Source organism: Gossypium hirsutum, chromosome D11 (assembly GCF_007990345.1).
Source record: "Gossypium hirsutum isolate 1008001.06 chromosome D11, Gossypium_hirsutum_v2.1, whole genome shotgun sequence".
In the NCBI taxonomy this organism is placed as follows: Eukaryota; Viridiplantae; Streptophyta; class Magnoliopsida; order Malvales; family Malvaceae; genus Gossypium; species Gossypium hirsutum.
Genome location: NC_053447.1, coordinates 63,559,069 through 63,582,020, shown reverse-complemented (window position 1 = coordinate 63,582,020; position 22,952 = coordinate 63,559,069). Strand labels below are relative to the sequence as shown.

Sequence of the window (22,952 nt, the reverse complement as noted above, 5' to 3'; positions counted from 1 at the left end):
TAAAATTTCCATAATAATAAAAAATCAAAACTTAAGTTTTGATTGTCTAATTACTTTTTTGCTCCCAAAATAACCTAAATTGATTGTCTAAATGACACCATAGTGTCAAGGGATGGTGTCACGACACCCCAAACACAACCAAAATTAATTGTTTGCATAGCGCTGCAGTGTTATATTATCGCATTGCAGGTTCTTGATAATGTGATGCCGGATTACGACACTGCGACGTCTTGAACCTTTAGAAAACGAAAATCCTACCTTTTGACTATTTTCTTCACCAAAACTCTTTAAACATGAAACCACATTAAAATATATGTGCTAAAATTGAAAACCAAATTCCTTAAAGCCAAACAAAATAAATTCAATCCTTTTTTTAAATAAATATATGCAATTATACAAATCATAAATCCCTAAATAAAACTTAACTTACAAAATCTCAATATCAATAATTGAATCCTTGGTCAAGAGTTTAATATATATTTAACTAAAATATCAAATTAAGAGTATCGTAACAATAAAATTTTAAGAATGAATTGATTGAATATTGTTGAAGTTAGCCTCCATGCCGCAAGCAAAGGTGACCATGCAGGTCACATGTAGCAAGAAGCAAAACATGCGGTCGGGCTAACCTATGCAGCAGCTGAAGCACAATGTTGCTGTTTTGTTTGTTCATCTTGTTACTGCAATGATCATTTTGTAATCTAGTTGGATTTAAACTTAGTTGGTAAATCTCTTTGATGTAATTTCAAATGTTGACTGACTGAAATTCAGCAAAGTAACTAGTGCAAGCTAGTCTAGCTATCTTTCAATATATTAAGTGGTGTTAGGTAAATGTTTAGGTAGTATTTTGACTTGTAAGCTTGACTCATATTTGTTATATGTAATGGCAACTTGCCAATATCTGATTTAATGAAAATTTAGCTTGTTTTCATTCATATAATCTCTATTCTTTGCTTTCAATTTCTGCTCTTACAAATCAAGAAAAGTTTCTACTTTGTTTCTTCTCCAAGTCACGAGGCTTTGCTGACCAAGCCAATCTAAATTAGCTTGCTTACTGCCTTTAACACCAACAATTGGTATCTAGAGCCTTTGTCTTAGTGGACCTGTTGTAACTGAACCATAACTCGAATGGCTTCTTCAGGATTTTCTCCAGCAGCCCCACCAATCTTCAATGGGGAAGGCTTTCATATATGAGTGGTCAAGATGAGGACTTACCTGCAGGCCTTTGATCTGTGGGAAGTTGTGAATACTGATGCTAAGCTTGCACCACTTAGGGCCAATCCCACAGTGGCTCAAATCAGACAACATGCTGATGAGAGGACTAAAAGGCACAAAGCCATGTCCTGCATTCAAAATTGTGTGTCAGATGTCATCTTCACCAGAATTATGACTTGTGAGACACCAAAGCAAAGAGTTCCAAGGCACAGAGAGGACAAGGCAGCAACAACTGTTGAATTTGAGAAGAGATTTTGAAAACTTGAAGATGAGGGAAGAAGAAATAGTAAAGCAATATGCAGATAGAACCATGGCAGTGGTCAACAGCATAAGGCTCCTTGGTGAGCAGTTTGATAAAGCAAGGATAGTGGAGAAAGTCCTCTCTACCTTACCTGAAAGGTATGAGGCAAAAATTGTCCTTCTTAGAGGATTCAAGAGCCCTAGCTAGCATCTCTCTAACTGAGCTAATCAACTCCTTCTATGCTCAAGAGCAAAGGAGAGCTAGCAGGGTCGAAGAGCACCAAGAAGGTGCCTGTCCTTTTAAATTAGGACAAACAATTGATGTTGAATGTTGAAGGAGCAATATACACTACACCAAAACAGGCTTTTAGCGGTGTTTTTAGTGACGTTTGTATAAAAAACGCCGCTAAAAATCAAGCATTAGCGGCGCTTTTAAAATACCGCCACTAAAGATCGCGTATTAGCGGCGCTTTTTAGAAAACGCCGCTAAAAATGAGAATTAGCAGCATTTTCCAAAAAGCGCTGCAAAAAACCTAAGCCCAACGACGTCGTTTCCTGAGTTTTCGGATCTTTAGCGGCGTTTTTGGAAAAGCGCCACTAAAGCTCTGGTCTTTAGTGGCGTTTTTGGAAAAGCGCCGCCAATGCTTTGGTCTTTAGCGGCGTTTTTGGAAAAGTGCCGCTAATGCTCTGGTCTTTAGTGGCGTTTCTGAGAAAGCGCCGCTAATGCTCTGGTCTTTAGCGGTGTTTTTGGAAAAGCGCCACTAATGGTCTGGTCTTTAGCGGCGTTTTTGAGAAAGCGCCGCTAATGCTCTATTCTTTAGCGGCGCTTTTGTGAAAACGCCGCTAATGCTCTGGTCTTTAGCGGCGTTTTTGTAGAAGTGCCGCTATTACTTTGTCTTTAGCGGCGTTTTTGGGAAAGCGCCGCAAAATGTATTTTATCTTAATTGGTTTATTTCTAATTGAATATTTAAAATCTTAAAAAAAATAGTGACACGTAGAAATAATTTGAAATAAAATACATGGAAAAATAAAAATACTATTATTTAAAATATTTTTAAAGTTTTTTGGGTGCATAATTACTGATTCTGTTTTAATGTATATATTAAAAAATTTCTTATATAATCGTAAAAGAGATAGTATTAATTTTAAAATATTAAATTAATTATCATTATAGTTTAGGGTTTTTTGTTTAGGGTATATGATTAATTTAAGATTTAAGGCCGGTTTAGGAGTTACTATTTTAAGGTTAATTTAGGGATCAGTATGGATTTAGGGATTATGGTTTAAGGGTTGAGATTTAAGATTTAGGGGTTTAGGTGTTAGATGTTAGGGGTTAATAGTTAGGGATTTAGGTTTTAGGGGTTTGATGGTTGGGGTTTGATGGTTGGGGTTTAAGGTTTAGGGGTTTGTGATTTAGGGTTTAGGGAATAGAGATTAGGGATTTAAGGTTTAGATTAATTAGTATTTTTTAATTTATATATTAAATAATTGTAAAAGAGATAATATTAATTTTATTATATTAACATTATGATTATAGTTAAGATTTAAGGCCAGTTTAGGATTTATTATTTTAAGGTTTGGGGATTATATATGGATTTAGGGATTATGGATTATGGATTATGGATTAGGGATTATGATTTAAGTGTAGGGATTTAAGGTTTAGGGGTTAGGAGTTAGGGGTTAGGGTTAAGAATTAGGGATTTAGGGTTTTAAGGGTTGGGTTAAAGTTTAGGGTTTAGATTAATTATTTTTAATTTATATATTAAATATATTTTTATATAATTGTAAAAGTGATAATAATAAATTTAATATATTGAAATTATGAGTATAGTTTATATTATTTAAGAGATATATAGTAGATAGACTTTATGTATATTGAATGGTTAATTTGGGGTTTAAGCTTATTTGAGATTTGTTAAATGATACAATTTTATACAATTAGTTAATGCTTTTATATTTAAAAATACTTAATCTAAACCATTTGATATATTTGATATGGATATATATAGGTAATTTGGATAGGACCAAATTATAAGAAAAAAATACAAAATTAAAAATGAAATAAAAAACTAAAATTTATAATATTATCTAATTCTTTTAAATATTACTTAAAATTTTAATTATTCTTTATGTAAAATTTATATGAAAGATACAATAATTGAATATAAAAAATATGAGAGCTTTAGCGACATTTTCAACAAAAAAACGCCGTATTAAAATTTCTCAAAACGACACCGTTTCAATTGAAGAATTTAAATTTTTCAATACCGGTATTTTTATTAAAAACGCCGCAAAAAATAATTTCACTTTGCGCCCAAAATTCCCCCTGAAACCCCTAATTTCACTTTTAAAATTTCTCCGCCTAGTTGTCTTGCTCCTTCTCTCGTATAAATTTCACTCTTCCTTGTTTAATTTAATTCCATTTTGTTTTAAATAAATTTCAGTTTCCTTTTTACATTCGCCGCTGCAAGTGCAAATCCAAGGGCTGCCATCTTTCGATTCCAAAAATTTTATTTTTTCTCCTCGTAGATCCTTCTCCAGTTCATTGTTCTTTTTTCATTTTTCATTTCATTTCAGATTTTTTTTTTAAAAAATTGTTTTTGAATACTGTTTTGGTTCAGTGAGGAAAGTGCCGAGCTTTGTGGTAGTCAGATCTAATGGAACCATGAACTTGGATTTTCATTCTTGGAATTTTTGTGAGTGTTTCTGTATTAGGATTATAATTTATGTTTTCCTGAAACTTTGGTACTCTTGTTCGAAGCTAGGATTATAATTTGTTCTTCTTGCTTGGTACTCTTGTTACTCTTTGTTAGTTCGTCACATGATAGGTTCTTTTGTCTCGGTTTACTTACGATGGTAGATTAACAGATGATTCCAAGTTTGTCCTCAATATTCAACCCAATTGTTTCTGTTTTCTGTAATTATTACGACTGGAAATGTATCTTGATTTATTGTGTTTTTTTTCCTTTTGATTTTTGGCGACTTAATAATAAGGCTTCACGGTTTAATATTGGTAGATCTTTACATTTATGACTAAAGTTAGATATGTTTCAAAGCTAGAAAGTAGAGTTGCAGCAATGGATGAATCTATTGTAAGTTAGATATAGCTCTTACTGTGTTTATAGAAGAAAAAGAATCGCTTAATTCCCATTATTGAGTTTAGAGCCATGGTATTAGTCTAAGTAGAATGCGAATTCGAATTGAATTATGCAATGGAAAAGCTTTACATATTGTATTATCTAATAATATCTTATTAGAAGAAAATTGGAAAATTCATGTATCTGAATCTAATATCTGCCAGAGTTAAGATTTTAATTTGGTTCGTTAACTTGTTCTCCTTGTTGATGTCAAAATTTGTCTTCATGAGTTTTTGAGCTTCCCAGCATTTCATTGTTAACTGCTCACATTTTCTATTATTTACAATTGTTGATAATAAGTCGTATCTCCATGTTTTTTAACTTCCTTATTGCAGACTCTACGTAAGAGGAACTATCTTGGGTTACAAGAGGTAATAAGAATTTAACCTTTTTTATTGCCTTTATTGTATTTTTGTTCTGTCGGTTTTAAGTTGTTCTTTTTTTGTAGAATTAGTGAATTTTCTTAAGGAACTTGAATGTTTAGTTATATGTATGAGAAATTTTAGCTAAGTTAATGTGCCAAAAATGGAGTTGAAGGTTTATTATTATTCATTTTTATTAAGAAAAAAACTAAGTCTGGATATAGGAAGAATTGTAGACTTCTGGATTCAAATTTCGGACTTTCTCGGTGCCACCTTGAAAGGATAATTACATGAATTACTTGAGCTAAGCATCGGGTTTTGGAGTTTTCATTTCAGATTTAATTGGTACGAAATTGAGTAAAGGAAATTTATTTGCAGAAGTAAGGTTTTTATTGGCTATGCTCTATATTGATCCATAAATATCTTGGAGTTGCTATTATCAGTTGTCTTTAGTAAAATTCTTAGTTTCGGTTTGGGATAGTTTCCCGTGAGTTTTGGGTACCAAACACTTGAATGTACTAATTAAATACAGTGTCATGTTTGCCTGTTTAGCATTCTCTTGTAAGCACGCTTTATGATTGTTCCTTTCATCTGTTAAGTAATGAAGGATTAAGAAATTGCTAGTCTGGCACTGGAGGTCTTATCCTTTATGTTTGGATTTTGGACATGTTATGGTCTTTCTTTAGAATGTCCTGTGCTCCTCTCTTCAGCCTACATCAATTTCCCCATGTGTTCTGTGTGTCAATGGAGTTTAGATACTTCTCAAAGAATAGCTTTTTGTATTATCTCTCTGTATTTATTTTCTTTAACAATTACCTTAACTCTATCTTGCCACACAAAAGCGTCGCACATCAGGATCCTGGAAGATAGTAAGACAGTGGAGCCCCGTACCCACTTAGCTTCTTTTATTGCCCTGCTTTTGTTTCCATCTATCATTGGAACTCTTTAAGTATTTCATGCTATTTCTCTCAAAGAATCTTCCTGAAACATATAGAAAAATATAACCTATTTTCCAATTCCATTCATATAATATAATATGCCTATCGAAACAAGCTAAGAAGAGTTTCTTATTTGGTTAAAGAGCGAATCAACTTGGTTAGGCATCTAGAGGGAAACTTGTTGGGTGACTGTGTAGCTTGAATTATTGCAATCATCTACAGTGCTGCAATATTTTGCATATATTGCAAAAATAATCATGAATTACTGCAATTACCTATATTCTCCGTTGGATCAAAATTGTTTTGTTTATTTGCAAAGTTTTGCAGGGGGGATGCGAGTTTATATTTGTGAGCACAATACTTCTCCTCCAGGTAACTGTAAACTTCAACTTATCTTGGACTTTCAATATGTCTTGAGGGAAACATATTCTTTACTTATGTCTTGAATTGATAATGCACTTTTTAATGTATCAGTGTTTAATAGTGATTAAATTGCTATTATAATTTGATTTTAATGTTGTATGTTATTGATTTTTGGTTTATACATAAATGCAAGAAAGTAAACATCCAATAGCTTTGTTTATAGCCTCTTATTTTATAATTTGTACATGCATGCAATTATCTGCTTGTTATCTTGTGGATTCCCCAAGATAATAAGAAGAGTGCAAGAAAACTGCTTCGAGATTTGTTCTTGTTCACAAGCTAGACAATTTACTCTTCCATGTATATCCAGAGAGCCAGCACATAAAGACAGACCAACAAAACATACTCATTAGGTCGCTCATGCTTAATAACAATAAGGGTGGTTCCAGTTCAAAGGATGTGAAAGCTGCAGCTGAGGGTCCTAGAAAGAGGCATTGATTTTGTATTGTATTTAACTTACCTGGAAAGAGTTAATTGTCTTATCACTCTCTTTAATCCTCATTTCAGGATAGGGATCTGAACATCCTTTTGTAGCTTCATTCTTGGATCAGTACGAAATTGAGTAAAGGAAATTCATCATGCTATATTTTTCTTATTTCATGTTGAAGGCAGGCTTTGTAATTTATGATTTGAGATGAACAGTGCCCAGCATGAAGTTAGTCATAGGTTCTGCACGATCAATGAATGAAAAATATGCCAAGGCTGGAGTTGGAGAAAGCAGTTGTAGCTATCAATGGTATTATCAGAATGTGTTATATTTCCTCAACAATGTCTAATTTGAGTTTATAGAAGCAATAAACTCATGTAGTAAACAGTGGATGTAGTAAACCCATTTCAGTCTAATTTCAGAGGGTTTTTGAATTTCCATTTTAGTCTATAAATTTTCAAGTTTATTACTGTACATTTTGAACTTGTGCTTTTTTTTTTTGCAATCAATTAGTTGCACTATTTGAACTTGAAATTTTGAACTTGTAATTTAACATGATTTTTCAATATTTTGACTAAAAAAATAATTTATTATATGATTAAATACTATCTTTTTGACTAAAAGTATATATTTAATACTAATTAATTTTTGATATTAATAAGGTTTGATTTTAATATTTAATATTTTTAAATGTTTTTTAAAAGAATGGTACTTTTAGCGGCGTTTGTAATCAAAGCGTCGCTAAATGTCTTAAGCTATAGCGGCGTTTGTGAAAAAAGTGCCGCTAAAGGTCTTGAGCTATAGCGGCGTTTGTGAAAGATGCGTCGCTAAAGGTCCTGATCTATAGCGGCATTTTTGTAAAAAGCGCCGCTAAAGATCCTAATCTATAGCGGCGTTTTTGTAAAAAGCGCCGCTAAAGGTCCTGATCTATAGCGGCGTTTTTGGAAAAGCGCCGCTAAAGGTCCTGATCTATAGCGGCGTTGACAATAGCGGCGTTTTTTGCGGCGCTTTCAAAAACGTCGCAAATTCTTTTAGCGGCGCTTCATAACAAAACGCCGCTAAAAACCTATTTTGGTGTAGTGATATTGCCTTGAGATCTTGCTTAGCTCTTCCTTGTGTGAAATTTGTAACAAGTTGAAATCCAACTCTGCAAACTTAAACAGCGTTTCGTTATGTGAAGCATTGCCTTGGTAAATGGAAATGAATCGCCTAGCCTCCAACCTTGGCAAGCCCTTGCGGATGGATTGGTATAGAGCATGGGAGACTAAGGCTGAAAGGGGATATTCGATAGTGCCAGAAGCTTTGGCTAAACCTAGATGAGTGGTAGTGAAACCAAGCGCTTCTTCAAGTATATCTTCCCCATGCACACGTAAATGTGAAGCTTCATATAATTCGAGTAAACCTTTCACATCACTTGTTAAGGACATGTTAAAGATTCCATCATCATCTTTGAACTTGTGGAACCATTCTAATCAACCCAATAAAATATTATTATATTAATCATTGTAATATAGAGAAATTAAATCTAATATGGATCTTCGATCTAGAGTATTGGATTGATTATTTATTTGTGTTATATTATAGAGTGAAAATTTCAAAAAATTTATTTTATTTTTTAACAATTTTGATTAGGTTGGATCATCTATTCAAGTTCTTAGGACTATGTAAGACTATGTAAATTAAAATTTAAAAAAAAAAACCATTGTAGGACTATGTAAGACTTAGGCATAATGATTTTTTTTTTGCCCTCAAACTTTATAAAAAAAAGTCATTTTGGTCCTTTATTTAATTTTTTTTATTTTAGTTCTTAATTTTTTTTTCAAATCAACCCAAAATGAATGGACACGTTTATATTTGTTAAGTTTATTGATGTGACATATATGTGGATGATATGTCAGTATTTAACTCAGCCCAATAAAATATTATTATATTAATCATTGTAATATAGAGAAATTAAATCTAAAATTTAAACTCTCAACAACAAAGTTTTGTAGGAAAAAGAGAAAAATAAATCGAAGAAAAAAAATAAGATGCACAATATGACAGCGATTTTCATCGTGGTTATCACCATTATAATTTATTATTATAGGAAAATAATTACATGCAATTACTTTTATATGGATTTTAAGCAAAAATAATATAGATTTTGATCTGGAGTATTGAATTGAATATTTATTTGTGTTGAATTATAGAGGAAAAATTTAAAAATTTTAAAAATTCATTTTATTTTTTAACAATTTTGATTGGCTTGGATCATCGATTCAAGTTACTAGTGAAGGAGCTGGACAATTTTTGTAATCAAAACAGTTAAATTATTTTGTTGACCCTAATTAGCAGTTAAAGCAATAAAAAAAACAAGATTTAACGTGAAAAATGAGAAGGAAAATGGACTCACCACAAGGAGCACCCAATCCTTCTCTAAGCAATCGAAATTGAAGAGAAGTAGTCTCGAGAGTTTGGTCATCCTTATAGTCATGCTCATAAATATTGAGCAATACTTCCACTATCTCTCTTTCAAAATGGTAACTCACACCCAACCGTTTGATTGTATCAATTAAACGAAATTTGTAGAGCAACTCATCATCCATCACTCCCTTAATCATCCTCCTTACTTCTTCTTTCAGTTCTTCATGTTGTAGTTTAGTTTTAGCATCAACGTTCTGCAAAATTGTAATGTAGTACAATACGAAATCAATATAAACACGAAAACATATTTGCTCATGTGCAAACACTTGTCTATATGTTATTTAAGCTAAACAATATATTAACGACTGATATTTACTCGTGTGAAAACACAGGTATGTATCTAATCTCTTTACCGTTGTTGGAGATGAAAGGAAAATATCCCCCCAAAGGCTAGGATGAAACTTGGCTGTGGGACGCTTCTGGTTGGACATGGATCCATGAGTTGAAGAAGGAAGCTTTGATGAAGACATTTTGTTAGATAGTAATTCTGTATGTTGGAAACACTACGAAATGAGATGAATTGGTGTGAGGCAAAGAGCTCCTATGTTGAACTATTTATAGAACTTGCTCAGCATGACATCTTGAAATTGAACAGTAGGTTCCGGTAAAAGTCAATTGGCATAATGCCTTATTAATTACTTTTTTTTAAAAGATCCAAAAAAAAAAAACAAAAAGAAGAAGAGAAAGTTGTTAAAATTATTTTAAAAAATTGTAAAACTTAGAAATATATTATAATTTTTTTTAAAAATTTTAAAAAATAAAAAATAATTAATCTTTGATTTGACTTTTATGCATATGTCCACGTTAGTAAAGTTAATGTTTGTTAAGGTCAGAATGGTATCAGAGGAACCTCAGATTAATAGCTCGTTTTCCGTTATTGTTATTTTGAGATTGTAATTATTAAGTATTTTTCTTGTTTGTATAACTTAGGCTTGAAATTGTTTAACTTGTTTATTTTAAAACATAAGGTTTACCTAAACTCTGATACTTGCATGCTTTTCGGTTTAGAAAGCTATCACCTTAAATATTTCTTGCTTCTTTATAAATACTTAAATGTTTTTATAAAAACTTTTTAAAACCTGGCCGTTTTCTCAAAATTACACTTCAATAATATTGTAATGAATTTTTAATTAAAGTTGGTTTAAATTAATGAATATTTTTTCTAAAAAAAAAAGAACAATTTTCATATAATCCATTTGAGAAAAAAGTATGGCTTTACAGGAGCACTTCGATGATCAAATGTAACGCCTTCGACTTAGCCGAAACTCCTAGACCGGGTTGGAGGTGTTACAGAATCACAAGTGAAGTGATAAATAATTTGCATTCAAGTTTTAAATTAGTTTTTTTTTTAAATTTCTCTAATAGTATATATATTATATATATTACAAATCATATACCATAAGGTCTTAAAACCAAAATTTGATGTGTACAACTTATTTAATTATTTTTTAATAATTTTAAATAAATAAAATTGAAAATTATAAGTAAAATTTGAAAAGGTTAGATTTTAAAATTTTATCTAAATTCTTTAGGTAAGAAAAAAAAATATTATAAAAATAAATTATATTACCATAAATATAAACATTATTTAATTAGAATTAATATTTAAATTTTTTATCATTGGATATTTAAAAAAAATCATTCTTATGATTTAATTTAAAATTTATTTAAAATTATTTCATTAAATTTAAAAATGATCATAAAGTATTATTTAATTAAAATTTAAGATAGCAAGATATATAAATTTTTAATTTTTTAAAAATTCTAAAATAAACCTATATAAATATCCATAACTATTATACAAAATTATTTTAAAGAATAGTATTCTCATTTCTTTATTTTTGACATATCATTTTTTATTCTTACTTTCATTTTTTTTCGATGTACGTAAATAGAAATATTTTAAAATATTATATACTAAATTTTTTTATTAATATATTAAATCAGTACATGTATCTCACGAATAAAAAAACAAATTAGGATATAATTGCACTGTATGAAAGAAATATTTTTAGAGCATATAATTACTAGAATAGTTTATACGTTCATTTAATCATCCAATGGATTTCAACACACTCTTAATGGGATGATAAAATAAATAAAATTAAATAAATATCACCATAATTAATAATTAGTATTATTTTGTTGTTACCACATAGGAGAAGATTCTATAAATACCAGAACATTGGAGCTCTTCGGCTCACGCCAATTCATCTCATTTTGTAGTGTTTCCAACATACTTACTAGCTAAAGAAACGTCTTCATCAAAGCTTCCTTCTTCAACTCAAGGATTTGTAATAGGCCCTTTTTTGCCCGGCCCAAGCCCAACTATTAAAACCCATATATATAAAAATAATATATCACATAAATAAAGATCCAATTAGTACAGTCCATTTACAGAAAATTTAAACCCAAAATTACAATGGCCCAAATGACCCAATAAGAATTAAAACCCTAAAGCCCAAATTAGTCTAGCCCAAACCCCGATTACAACAGAAGGGGAAACCCTAGCATCAGCCCCAACCAGCGCTGCAACCACCAAGCCTTTTCCTCCCACGTGTTGCGCCTGCGCATGTGTAGCCGCTCCATGCCAGCCCCTGCCCTTGTACGTGCGCCTTCGCCTCCGTACGTGCCGAGTCCAGACCCTGCGTGCATTTATGGAGAAGCCGCACATTTATGTGTGCATGGAGAAGATATTCTCGAAGAAGCCCTTGCTTTCATCACCACTCATCTAGGTTTAGAAAAAGCTGCTGGCACTATCGAATATCCTCTTTCAGCCTCAGTCTCCCATGCTCTATACCGGCCCAACCGCAAGAGCTTGCCAAGGTTGGAGGCAAGACGACTCATTTCCATTTATGGAGAGAATGCTTCACATGACAATATGCTGTTGAAGTTTGCTGAGTTGGATTTCAGCTTGTTACAAATTTCACACAAGGAAGAGCTAAGCAAGCGCTCAAGAAAATATATTACTCCTTCAACATTAATTGTTTATCCTAATTTGAAAGGGCTAAATAAGGCTAACGTGGGTTTTGTTTCAGGTGGTGGAAAGATTTAAATTTTGTGACAAGGTTTCCTTTTGCACGAAATAGAGTGGTGGAATGTTACTTTTGGATATTAGGAGTGTAATACTCTTTTGCTAGACAGATATTAACAAAATTGATAGACCTGACATCAATTACGGACTACATATATGATGCATATAGCACATTTGAAGAACTTCAACTCCTTACAGTTGCAATAGCTAATACCAAGGAGATAAGAAACCACAAAAGGACAAAACATATTGATCGAAAGTATCATATACATGTACGAGGAATGAAACGGGTTGAAATAAGGTTGAAGATATACCTTATTAACTGAAAAACGATGAAAGGGTGAAGTTGTTTTGATGTCAATTCCAAGCCACAACGAAAACATCCCAACCTCTACATAATCCACTCAGTCAAAGAACAAACAACAAAAATCTCTTGAACTTTTCAGAGAGAATTTCAAGAACGGTTGCTAGACCCTTTTTTTTTCTTGGTAACCCTAACACATTGAGAGATTCATTTCCTTTTTATTTTCTTTGATATCATATCTTAGAAAAATAAAAACGGGATTATTCCCTTATTATTAGAGAAACAAATGGAAAGTAAAAAAAAATTATATTCTTTCCAAAAGAATATCACTTTCCATGTCATTTTATATTTTGACCGAAATTATTATAACTGTTTATATCAATAATTTTAGTAATATATATATATAATTAATATTTTGTATGAATCAAATTCATATAGTAATTTTATGTATGCTCTCTGTTTGTGTACAGCAAGTTTGTACATATAATCTGTTTAATATTTAATTATCGAATTAAATTAATTTTCGAATTAAATTAATTCAACAATTAATTTAATTCATGTGATAGCTAAATATAATACCAAATGTATTTGGATTCTGTTCACTTCAACTATAAGGTGTGACTCTGTAAGCTCTTGTAATGTTGGTAGTAGTACTAGAACGTTTTGAACATTACAAACAATGAGTGGTATCTAGCAATGTATCATTGCTACCCAAGTTACAAGAAGTCTTGATTTGATAACTTGTAACACCCCTAACCCGTATCCATCGTCGGATTAAGGTTACGAGGCATTACCAAAACATAGCACAATTGAATACAAATAAATACAAAATCATAATTCACAAAGTGACTTAAAGAAATACATATTCATCACTTAATTTAAATATCTTGCATATAAATAATAAGTCAAATTCTATACTTGTTGAATTCAAAATAACACAATTACATCTATTAAATTTTAAACTTACAAATAACATTATGATAATGCATATGTATATAAACCATAGTCATCACTACGCAAATGTACAAAATGTTCTAAACTCATTTAATATCATAAGTATAAATATAAATCACATTATATCAAATTTGCATTTTTGTACTTATAAATGCTAAATTAATGAACTTATTCAAATTTAAACAAGGTTAAAACAACCAAAATCAATTTATCCAGGTATGATCGAATGTAGATATTTTTATGTGTAATCGACATATATTAAACCTATATCTTCATACTTGTAACTGGAAGTATATATGTCTATATCGATTTAGCATATCTTATACACACAAAAATATATATAAATACTAAAACTGCATATACCCATAAGTAATTAATTATACATATATTATTTATAAAAGTTTTCATTTCATCACCTTATAAAAATGCATTTCATACCTCAATTTTAACATATATACTTTCATATAGAATTCTAATTCACAAATTTAATTCTTCATTAGCATTCAAAACCAAATTCAACTCTAAAACAATGCACACTTCCACCTATTAACATGATATATAATTATTAAGCTCAAACCTAGTTCGAATAAACCATACACACATTATTTATTTAGCTTACAACATAATATATAATTATTAAGCTCAAACCTAGTTCGAATAAACCATACACACATTATTTATTTAGCTTACATATTTCTTATAATGCCAAACCAAACCAAAATGTGCATAAATTATCATTCAAACCAAAACCGATTATAACAAACTAATTAAGCCACATCCGCATGGCTTTAATACATATTTACTCTCAAGAGAAACAATTTCAAACTAGTCTATACATGCCATAGTCTCAAGGAAAAATTTCAGCTTAAAATACCTTAATTATCCGATAGTGTGATAAACTTTACTGACGATCCCAAGCTCGTAACCACCTCAAAATCTGTAAGACAAATTAAACAGACACAAATACATATAGTAAGCATTTAAAAGCTTAGTAAGTCAATAGCATAGATAAAATTTAACTAATAAAAATAAAAGAGTAATTAACTTATTTTTAAAGATAATATATGTCTCTTGGATACACATTTAATTCCATATACCTTTCTACTAATCTAAACATACCTTAATTCATTCATATAAAAATACATATAAGCCTTCATTATGGTAGCTTAGTTATCAACTAAGCCAATTTATAATATTACAAACACTTATGATATTTCATTTCGAATAGACAACTTACCTTATTTCCATTCATTTATTTAACTAATACATGCTTGCTGATAAAATTCATTCACATATCCAACTGCATCTAATATTTCATCGACAAGAACTTTCTAAACAGATATTTTGAACAAATTCACCGGCACATAGCCTGCTAGGCTAGAAGCCTAATTCAAAACACTGGCATTAAGCCTGCTAGACATATAGTCCGAAATTTTTCACCGGCGTTAAGCTTGCTAGACGTATAGTCCGAAATATTTCACCGGTGTTAAGCCTGCTAGGCACAAAGCCTAAGAGTTTCAGAAACAAATATGATCTTTCTTAAAGATCTTTATAATTACATAAGTCTTACTCAATATCCGTATATTCATAACATTGAATTATATTCGATTTTTCATAGTAAACATACATCCAAACCATTTAAATATAACTCAAAAACATTTAATTCAGCTCAATGGATTTTATAATCTCTATATTCGAACCTCTCTATGAATATAAGAAACATACTTTAATTTCCAACTCAATAACTTGATTAAATGCATACATATATGTTCGAATCTCCCTACAATTATAAAATTCATACATTAATTCCCAACTCAATAACTTGATTATATGCATACATATTTGTATTCGAACCTCATACCTTTAAACATATGTAATTCATAAAATAAATTTTAACTCAAGAACTTATATTATACTTCTAATTTAAACATTTATAACTCATCACCTTAAATTCAACCCAAAGAAATATAACCTTACATTTGATTTACGTGTCTATGTATATTTATTCCACTATTAATTTCAAATCATTGAAACTTAAAAGCATATTTAGCTAAGATACATATAACTTAAATCATTAATATCAACCCAGCTAAATTAAAATTCCTATAATCGGCTATCATATAGGAAAATTACAAGGTTTCATTCAATTTACACATTTTAAGTTCTAGCTAATCATATTCATGATAAATACATGTATATAGATTCAGTTTAGAAAACATTTACTTGCTAATTGACTTACCTCGGACGATGAAAAATCAAAATCGGACGATTATTCGGCGACTTTAGCTTTTCCCCGATCTAACTCCGATTTCTTTGGTTCTTGATCTAAATATATTCAAAATGAGATCGTTTAAATATTATCACATTCAATTTAGTCAAAAAACACATAATTGGAAAAATTATCATTTTTCCCCTGACATTTACACTTTTTGCAATTTAGTCTCTATAGCATAAAACACAAAATACACAAAATTTGCCCACACTATGCTAGGGCCGAATGTTTCATAGACTTCATACAAGTCCACACATTTCTTTTATTTCACATTTTAGTCCCTCAAAAATTTATTTTCACAATTTAGCCCTATTTACTCAATTTCACCAAAAATTCAAAGACAAAACATATTAATCTAACACCTATCTTTCATATTTCATCAACTAATATCACAAATCATAAATTATCATCAATGGAAAAACACAAAATAATCAACAATTACAAAAATTCAAGCATGGGTCTTGTAGTACACAAAACAACGATCTCAAAAACATAAAAATTCTCAAAAACCGAAACCAAGACATACCTTAATCTACAATAGAAATGCCGAAACCCTAGGAAGCCATAGATGAGTTCTCCAAGGTTAATATTCGACAAAGATGAAGAATGCTTTCATGTTTTCTTTACTTATTTTAATTATATGATATAATTTACTAATTTACTAAATTAACCTTATTATAATAAATATATATAACATATATATTAAGGACAATGATGTCATATGCCACCCACTAACTATTTCTTGGTCTAATTGCATCTTTAGACCTCCCACTTAAAAAGACAACAACAAATAGGTGCTTTTAAAATTTAACCTCTAAATTTTTATTTTACGCGATAAAACCCTTTTTATCGAATTGAGCTTTCAAACGATCAAATTTTCACACGAAATTTTCACACAAATAACTTAACATGCAATAGACACTAAAAAAATATTAAAATATTTTTTGACTCGGATTCGTGGTCCCAAAACCACTATGTCCGATTAGGGTCAAAATTGGGCTGTTACACAACTTGTTACAGTAGACGTTTGACTGTATCAAATTATACGACTCACATTGTTGGGACAATGATGATCTCAAGCCTAAGGATCATACACATAGCTATCACTATGAGTAGTATTGTGACTATTACATAATAATCTAAGAAACATACTCATAGCGGGTTAGTCCAATATGCTGCTCACTAGCACATACTCATGTATTAAGATTGAGATCCATATGTCAATGAAAACACTTTATCATTAATCAACTACACATTAGTCTCAATACATTATTGTTGTCCAAGCCCACAATGATACTTGACTAAAGGAGCTTTTAAGAATAATCATATTTTCTTAGGACTTTATCAATATTTAGTTTATTTATATACATAGAAAAAGAAACTGAAATAATAATGGCAATGCCTTATACTAATAAACAATGTAAAACAAGTATGTAATTACAATTATCTCATGATTGGTCTTTGGGCATACTATAACACGTTTATCAAGACTCCACTAGCCAAGAGCTTTTAGAAACACGTGAGAAGTATGTGAATGTGGAATATGACTCATCTACGTCAGTAGAGCAAGTGAGAGATTATTGGATCTGGTGCCTTGAGTGTAATATATTCATTTGTGAACTTATAATTTTTTTGAATAGGTTAGTTAATAAAACAAATTCATTGGTTGCATTAATATACTTTGTATAATTTTTCTCATGTGGTTTTTGCACAAAAAGCAAAATAGAAGCAAATGTTCCTCACCGGTTGTCTAATGTTTAAACTAGTACTAAGCGGTATTACGTGGTTGGATTGTAATATAAAAAGATAAATTATATTTGTATACAAACCTAAACATGTCCTTAGTCTAATAAAAAATGAGAAAACTGATTGAAAGATTAATATTTCGTTTTTCAAGTCTAATTGAGGAGACGCTTTGTTTTGGGCATCGGAGCAGATGACTCCTAGAAGATAGAGACATAATGTTACTGACTAGTCTGACAATACATCAGACTGGACCAAAAAAGAATAGATCTTGAATCCGTTTATGGATTTATTCACTTTTGATGTTCATAGTGTGGCCACTACACCAAAACAGGTTTTTAGCGGCGTTTTTTTTGGTCTTTAGCGGCGCTTTCACAAACGCCGCAAAAAACGCCGCTGTTGACAACGTCGCTAACTTTTGCGGTGTTTTTAGAAACAAACGCAGCTAAAGGTCATGACTTTTAGCGGCGCTTTTCGCACAAACGCCGTTAAAGGCTAGGACCTTTAGCGGTGCTTTTCTTACAAACGCCGCTAAAGGTCAAGACCTTTAGCGGCGCTTTTCTTACAAACGCCGCTAAAGGTCAGGACCTTTAACGATGCTTTTATTACAAACGCTGCTAAAAGATCATGACCTTTAGCAACACTTTTCCCATTAACGCCGCTAAAGATCATGACCTTTTGCGGCGCTTCTGCCAAAAAATGCCACTAATGACCTTTGGCGACGCTTTTTCACAAATCCGCTAAAAACATGACTTTAAAAATTTTTAATTAAATAATATTTATTTTTGAAATTTCTATTAAAATTTTAACTTAAAGCTAAATATAAAAATTAATGAATTTAAATTAAGAAAATTAAAACAAGATACATTCTATATTAGAATTACATAAGAAAATTGTTTACATTCTATATTAGAATTACATAAGTTTTGTGACCGCATTTAGTATAGTTCCTTAATCTTAAAGATATATCAAAATACAACAATTTTGCAAAAAGGGTACAATATTTAATATAAGTGCAACAACAAGCACATTATTTATCATAAACTTCTCCAGGCTCTATACATCCTCCAAGCTGGAAATCCATCTCAATTCTGAAATCTTAAACGTCAAAACTGGTCATCAGCATGCAAACAACGTGGCTGTATAACTTCAGCAATAAGTTATGCTATCATCAAACTATGCCTCAAATCAAAGATATAGGTTACCCATCCACATAAAGAAATGCATGTATCTCATTCTGCCAAATACATTAGACAATTTGTGGAGAGGAGAAACCAAAAAACAATCATAAATTGCAAGAACAGATTATGCCTGGACTATATGCTTCTATGCCACCTTAACTAGAAACTATTTCACAGGATTGATTGCCAAATACTCAAGCATACACTTAGACATCAAGTTTTGAACCAAAAAAATTAGAGCCAAGAGAATAGGAACAATAACAAATCACGTAACTCATCGAGACAACAGAAGCAATATATAGGTTTACACACTGACCGAGTTCTGCTCCAATGGAAGGACTTCGAGAAATAAATCAAGAATGTCGCTATTTTCAGAATCATTTACAAATCGTGAAAGCGCCCGGACTGCAAGCGTACGAATTAACAGAACCTTGTCCACCACCCGAAATTTCATTAACTCTATCACCTCATCCCATAGTTCATCGCTCACTTCTGAGTCATCGGGCAACCGTAATATTATCTGTTTATATATATATAATTCCTAAAATTCAAAACGCTAAAAAGATTTAAAAATCAAAACGCTCACTTCTGACCAAATTTCTTGGCAAAATAAATGATCATTTATCAAAAATTTTAACATCATGCACTCGCAAGTCAAACTTTTTTATTCATATATGCCGACTAAATTTTAATTCAATTGATGTTAGTATAATTGTCAATCTGTGACTAAATTTTAACATCATGCACTCGCAAGTCCCATTACATCTACCATAAACATAAAACAGTAAAAGGAAGAAACAAAATATTCTTTTCTTATCCTGATAAATCATAAACAAAAGTTACCAGAAATGTACATTCAAAGTCCAAATAAGCAAGAGGAAACTAATGTAGACCATAGCATACCAAAACTTCATTTTTCCAATTTATCAAAACATTGCCTTATTTTCTAAAAAAAAACTTTGTTGCTGGGTCGTAACTAAGGCGAGAAATGAAAGGCTGACATTACATGACTCAAGCTCAATGCAAAATTGTAATTTTGAATTTTATTTTTAAATTCTAATTTTAAATCAAAATAAAAGTTAAAATTTCTCAAGTTTACTTCATTAAACTCATAGCTAATTGTAATTAGCTGAAGTTCAATTCCCAATCTCAAATTCAACTTTTTAATACTTAATTTTAATTTAAATTAAAATTTTTTAAATAATAAAATTATAAATATAAACAAAAGTAGCTCAATCATATTCATAATTTCCCAAATCAAGTATTAAAATACTTAAATATAACTCACTTGATATATTTAAAATAATACAAAAATTGAAGCAACTTAATCCAAACCGTCCGATGTCCACATGTATTCCATCTATTGAATTGAGAGCAAAATTTTTATGATAAAAAACCAAACAATATCTTAATCATTAGGTCGGGAGTTCACTTCTTGCTAATAAGAATAAAACAGTTTTTATGACTATCCATTTACCTTTTTAGAGAATATTTATTATAAAAGAATAAATTACTGCAGAAACTCTAATTTCAAAAGAAAAAGAAAAAACAAAACAATTCTATAAGATGTAGTAACATAACTTGCTACTCTTGAACACTCCAACATCGACTTCAATGTCATGACATGCAACATTGCACACAAAAAGATGAATTAAACATCAAAAGATAAGCTTTCATACATGATTATTAAGTTGAACAAAAGTATGTGTGACATGGGTGTCCCATAAGTATATTTATTTAAAAACAAGAAACAAAGTCATAAAACTTCACCACTTGCCAAACAAATATTTGTGAATAAAGCCAGTAACTTAAGATATGAAATAAGAAATTAAGTGCAACAACTAAAACCAAGAAATACTTGCTTACAAACATCAATCAATGGATTAAAACTTGAAAAAGCCAAAATAAGAAACATCGACCCTGAATCCATCAATGATTAAAAGGAACACAGACTGACGATGGACATGCATATATGCATATAAGCAAGCATAGAAATTGAAGCAAATGAAAAATAGCATCCACATTTACAGGCAAATCAAGAATAACTTATTACTTTTAAGGCATCAAAACTGGACAATTCACATTTTCTTCATATTTGCACATGCATCCTTTTCTTTGTTATTATTATTTCCATGAGCAACGTACTACTTAAGCATTAGGATAACACAGAATTACATACCATGGCCAAGAAGATGAGCCAGATAATCTTCTGGTTTCTGCAGATATGCTTGCAAAAGACAAGGCAGTGCCCACCTTAATTCAAGGATATGGACATCCTTAACTGCCTCTAACCTGTAAAGTTTACCAGCTCTCCAGACAGGACCTGCCACCTTAAACTCTGGCTTTCCTTGAGAACCTTGTCTGACGTCAGAAAATAATTCAACAACCCAGTGCTGAAGTACATCCAAAGACTCTGCACCATCAAGAAGTATTATCATGATTATGCTATTAAAGATGTAAACAAATAATTTAGATAACAATTACACCATAATTTTCTTCCAACTGACATATGTACAATAAGCACTGAAATTCCTTCAAAAAACTAGAATAAAATGCTTAAGTATGTTTAAGCTTTTCATGGAAAAGTTATAAACTTAAAAAAATTAGTTAAAAAATCAGCTGTCTAAACAAGGTAAAATGGATATGAAAAATAAAACAAAATTTTGGACAGAAATGGAGGAAAAAAGAGGCAGTGAAAATAAATGCCATCCAAGTTAAAAGCACTGTTGCCCTCAGAGACTAGAAAGAGAGAGTAAACAATGGCCACAAATCTAGAGAATCACAACAAAGTAACTTACCACCACCAATTACCACTAACTTCATCAGTCCGCCATGGTAATAATCATTATACAGTTCTAGTATTTGTTTGCATAGATCAATCCCTTTCTCAATAGCATCAACCAGGCTCTTCTTGTTTCCTTCCATTTAAGACAAGGAAAATTCCCATTTTCATGCCAGTAGACATAAATGAGTTAAAAGTGAACAAATATCAATTGGATGCAGAAACTAGTAGTTAATGGAATAAGCAGATTACCATGTCAACATTGAATCGTTCAATCCCAGCCAGAATCTGTGGTGCTAGAAACAGATCTGCCTGCAAACAAAGTCAACAGGCCATATTTATGTATTATTCAGAACATTTTAAAATAAATAGTTTCAGATATTTCTTATTCTACAGTACATTAGGAGTGAACTTCTAAAAGGGTTTCATAACAAGCAACAGAAGATGATATTAGCTAAGCCAAACAGAACTTAGATCTATGGCTAACTCATTAATTCATCTAAAATCCAAAGGCATATATAGTTCAGGGGCAGAATGGCATCTAGATGATACCTGATTTACATTTTCTTAATCACATATTGCTGCAGGAAGCACCCCCTCAAAAAAATAAAAATAAAATAAAATCAAACCACATTAATTCAAAGGCATGTATAAACAGGAGAGAACGAAACTAACCATGGAAACTTCATCTCCAGTCACATGTTTTCCAGCATGATCTTTTAACAGCTTCTCAAGCGCTGAAACAAAGAAGCTTAATCAAATCGATATGCTAGATCTATTAGAGGAAACAATAATCCTGATGGAATTTAATCTTAGTAAAAGAGTAAAAGTAGAAAACTATGAGACCCAAGAATAACTTGAAAATTGTAGAACAAAACAAAAGAAAACGAAAAGAAAATGAGGAAAATAACATTCTATCTTTACCCTTTGTTTGGTCAGTAGGAAAATGTGAAACAAAAAGAAAATCAACGAAGCAAAACTCAAAACTTTCAACTACTTTTTTCCTACACTTCCCACTTGATTCCATTCTAGGGGGAATTTTGGGATTTTTTTTCGTTTAGGGGGGAAAGGGGAAAAATCAGCGCCAATTTTTTAAGTAAAATGAATTTTGTGGCGTTTTTATAAAAAAACGCCGCAAAAAATTATTTCAGTATAAAATGGGGCTATTGTTTTAGAGTAAATTTTTTTGTGGCGTTTTTTTATAAAAACGCCGTTATTACTTACATTTTGCGGCGTTTTTCATAACGCCGCAAAATTTATTTAATTTGAAATAAAATGATACTGTTTTGTTATAAAAAATGGAGCTATTTTTTTAAAGTAAAATTAATTTTTGTGGCGTTTTTTAGAAAAACGCCGCTATTGCTTACCTTTTGCGGCGTTTTTATGAAAAACGCTGCAAAAAATTATTTCATTTGGAATAAAACGACACTGTTTTGCTATGCTAAAAAAATTTTATTTTGTCTGCTAAAAATTA

The 22,952-nt window shown here is 30.9% G+C and overlaps 2 protein-coding genes and 2 long non-coding RNA genes across 30 annotated transcripts; 1 reads left to right on the top strand and 3 right to left on the bottom strand.

Annotated features, from left to right (window-relative positions):
- The first annotated feature begins 3,770 nt into the window (after positions 1 to 3,770).
- LOC107929808 (uncharacterized) lies at positions 3,771 to 7,180 on the top strand. 3 transcript variants are annotated; one of them, XR_005920755.1, is made up of 5 exons: positions 3,773 to 3,980; positions 4,077 to 4,151; positions 4,928 to 4,963; positions 6,220 to 6,264; positions 6,626 to 7,180. It is a non-coding gene; the product is annotated as an uncharacterized lncRNA (long non-coding RNA). The 3 variants fall into 3 exon arrangements; XR_005920754.1 differs by having other exon boundaries at positions 3,771 to 4,151; XR_005920756.1 differs by having other exon boundaries at positions 3,772 to 4,151; positions 6,212 to 6,264.
- A 620-nt stretch (positions 7,181 to 7,800) lies between these two features.
- Positions 7,801 to 9,768, bottom strand: LOC107929750 ((+)-delta-cadinene synthase isozyme XC14-like). The gene is made up of 3 exons (XM_016861257.2): positions 9,562 to 9,768; positions 9,138 to 9,402; positions 7,801 to 8,210 (listed from the first exon to the last, which is right to left on the bottom strand). The coding sequence occupies exons 1-3, from the start codon at positions 9,676 to 9,678 to the stop codon at positions 7,801 to 7,803; spliced, it is 792 nt and encodes a 263-aa protein (XP_016716746.2). The 5' UTR covers positions 9,679 to 9,768.
- Positions 9,769 to 14,203: 4,435 nt separating this feature from the next.
- Positions 14,204 to 16,362, bottom strand: LOC107929775 (uncharacterized). The gene is made up of 3 exons (XR_001692892.2): positions 16,299 to 16,362; positions 15,740 to 15,825; positions 14,204 to 14,437 (listed from the first exon to the last, which is right to left on the bottom strand). It is a non-coding gene; the product is annotated as an uncharacterized lncRNA (long non-coding RNA).
- A 2,005-nt stretch (positions 16,363 to 18,367) lies between these two features.
- LOC107929695 (nardilysin-like) lies at positions 18,368 to 22,559 on the bottom strand. 25 transcript variants are annotated; one of them, XR_001692880.2, is made up of 8 exons: positions 22,403 to 22,559; positions 22,154 to 22,215; positions 22,031 to 22,075; positions 21,731 to 21,790; positions 21,495 to 21,614; positions 20,876 to 21,109; positions 19,013 to 19,216; positions 18,368 to 18,654 (listed from the first exon to the last, which is right to left on the bottom strand). XR_001692880.2 is itself a non-coding variant. In XM_016861191.2 (8 exons), the coding sequence occupies exons 5-8, from the start codon at positions 21,619 to 21,621 to the stop codon at positions 18,572 to 18,574; spliced, it is 579 nt and encodes a 192-aa protein (XP_016716680.1). In that variant the 5' UTR covers positions 21,622 to 21,650; positions 21,731 to 21,790; positions 22,031 to 22,075; positions 22,154 to 22,215; positions 22,403 to 22,559; the 3' UTR covers positions 18,368 to 18,571. The 25 variants fall into 25 exon arrangements, 13 of the variants coding, with proteins under 13 accessions (XP_016716680.1, XP_016716688.1, XP_040960750.1 ...); XR_001692881.2 differs by having other exon boundaries at positions 18,368 to 18,613; XR_005920749.1 differs by having other exon boundaries at positions 18,368 to 18,606.
- Positions 22,560 to 22,952: the final 393 nt, after the last annotated feature.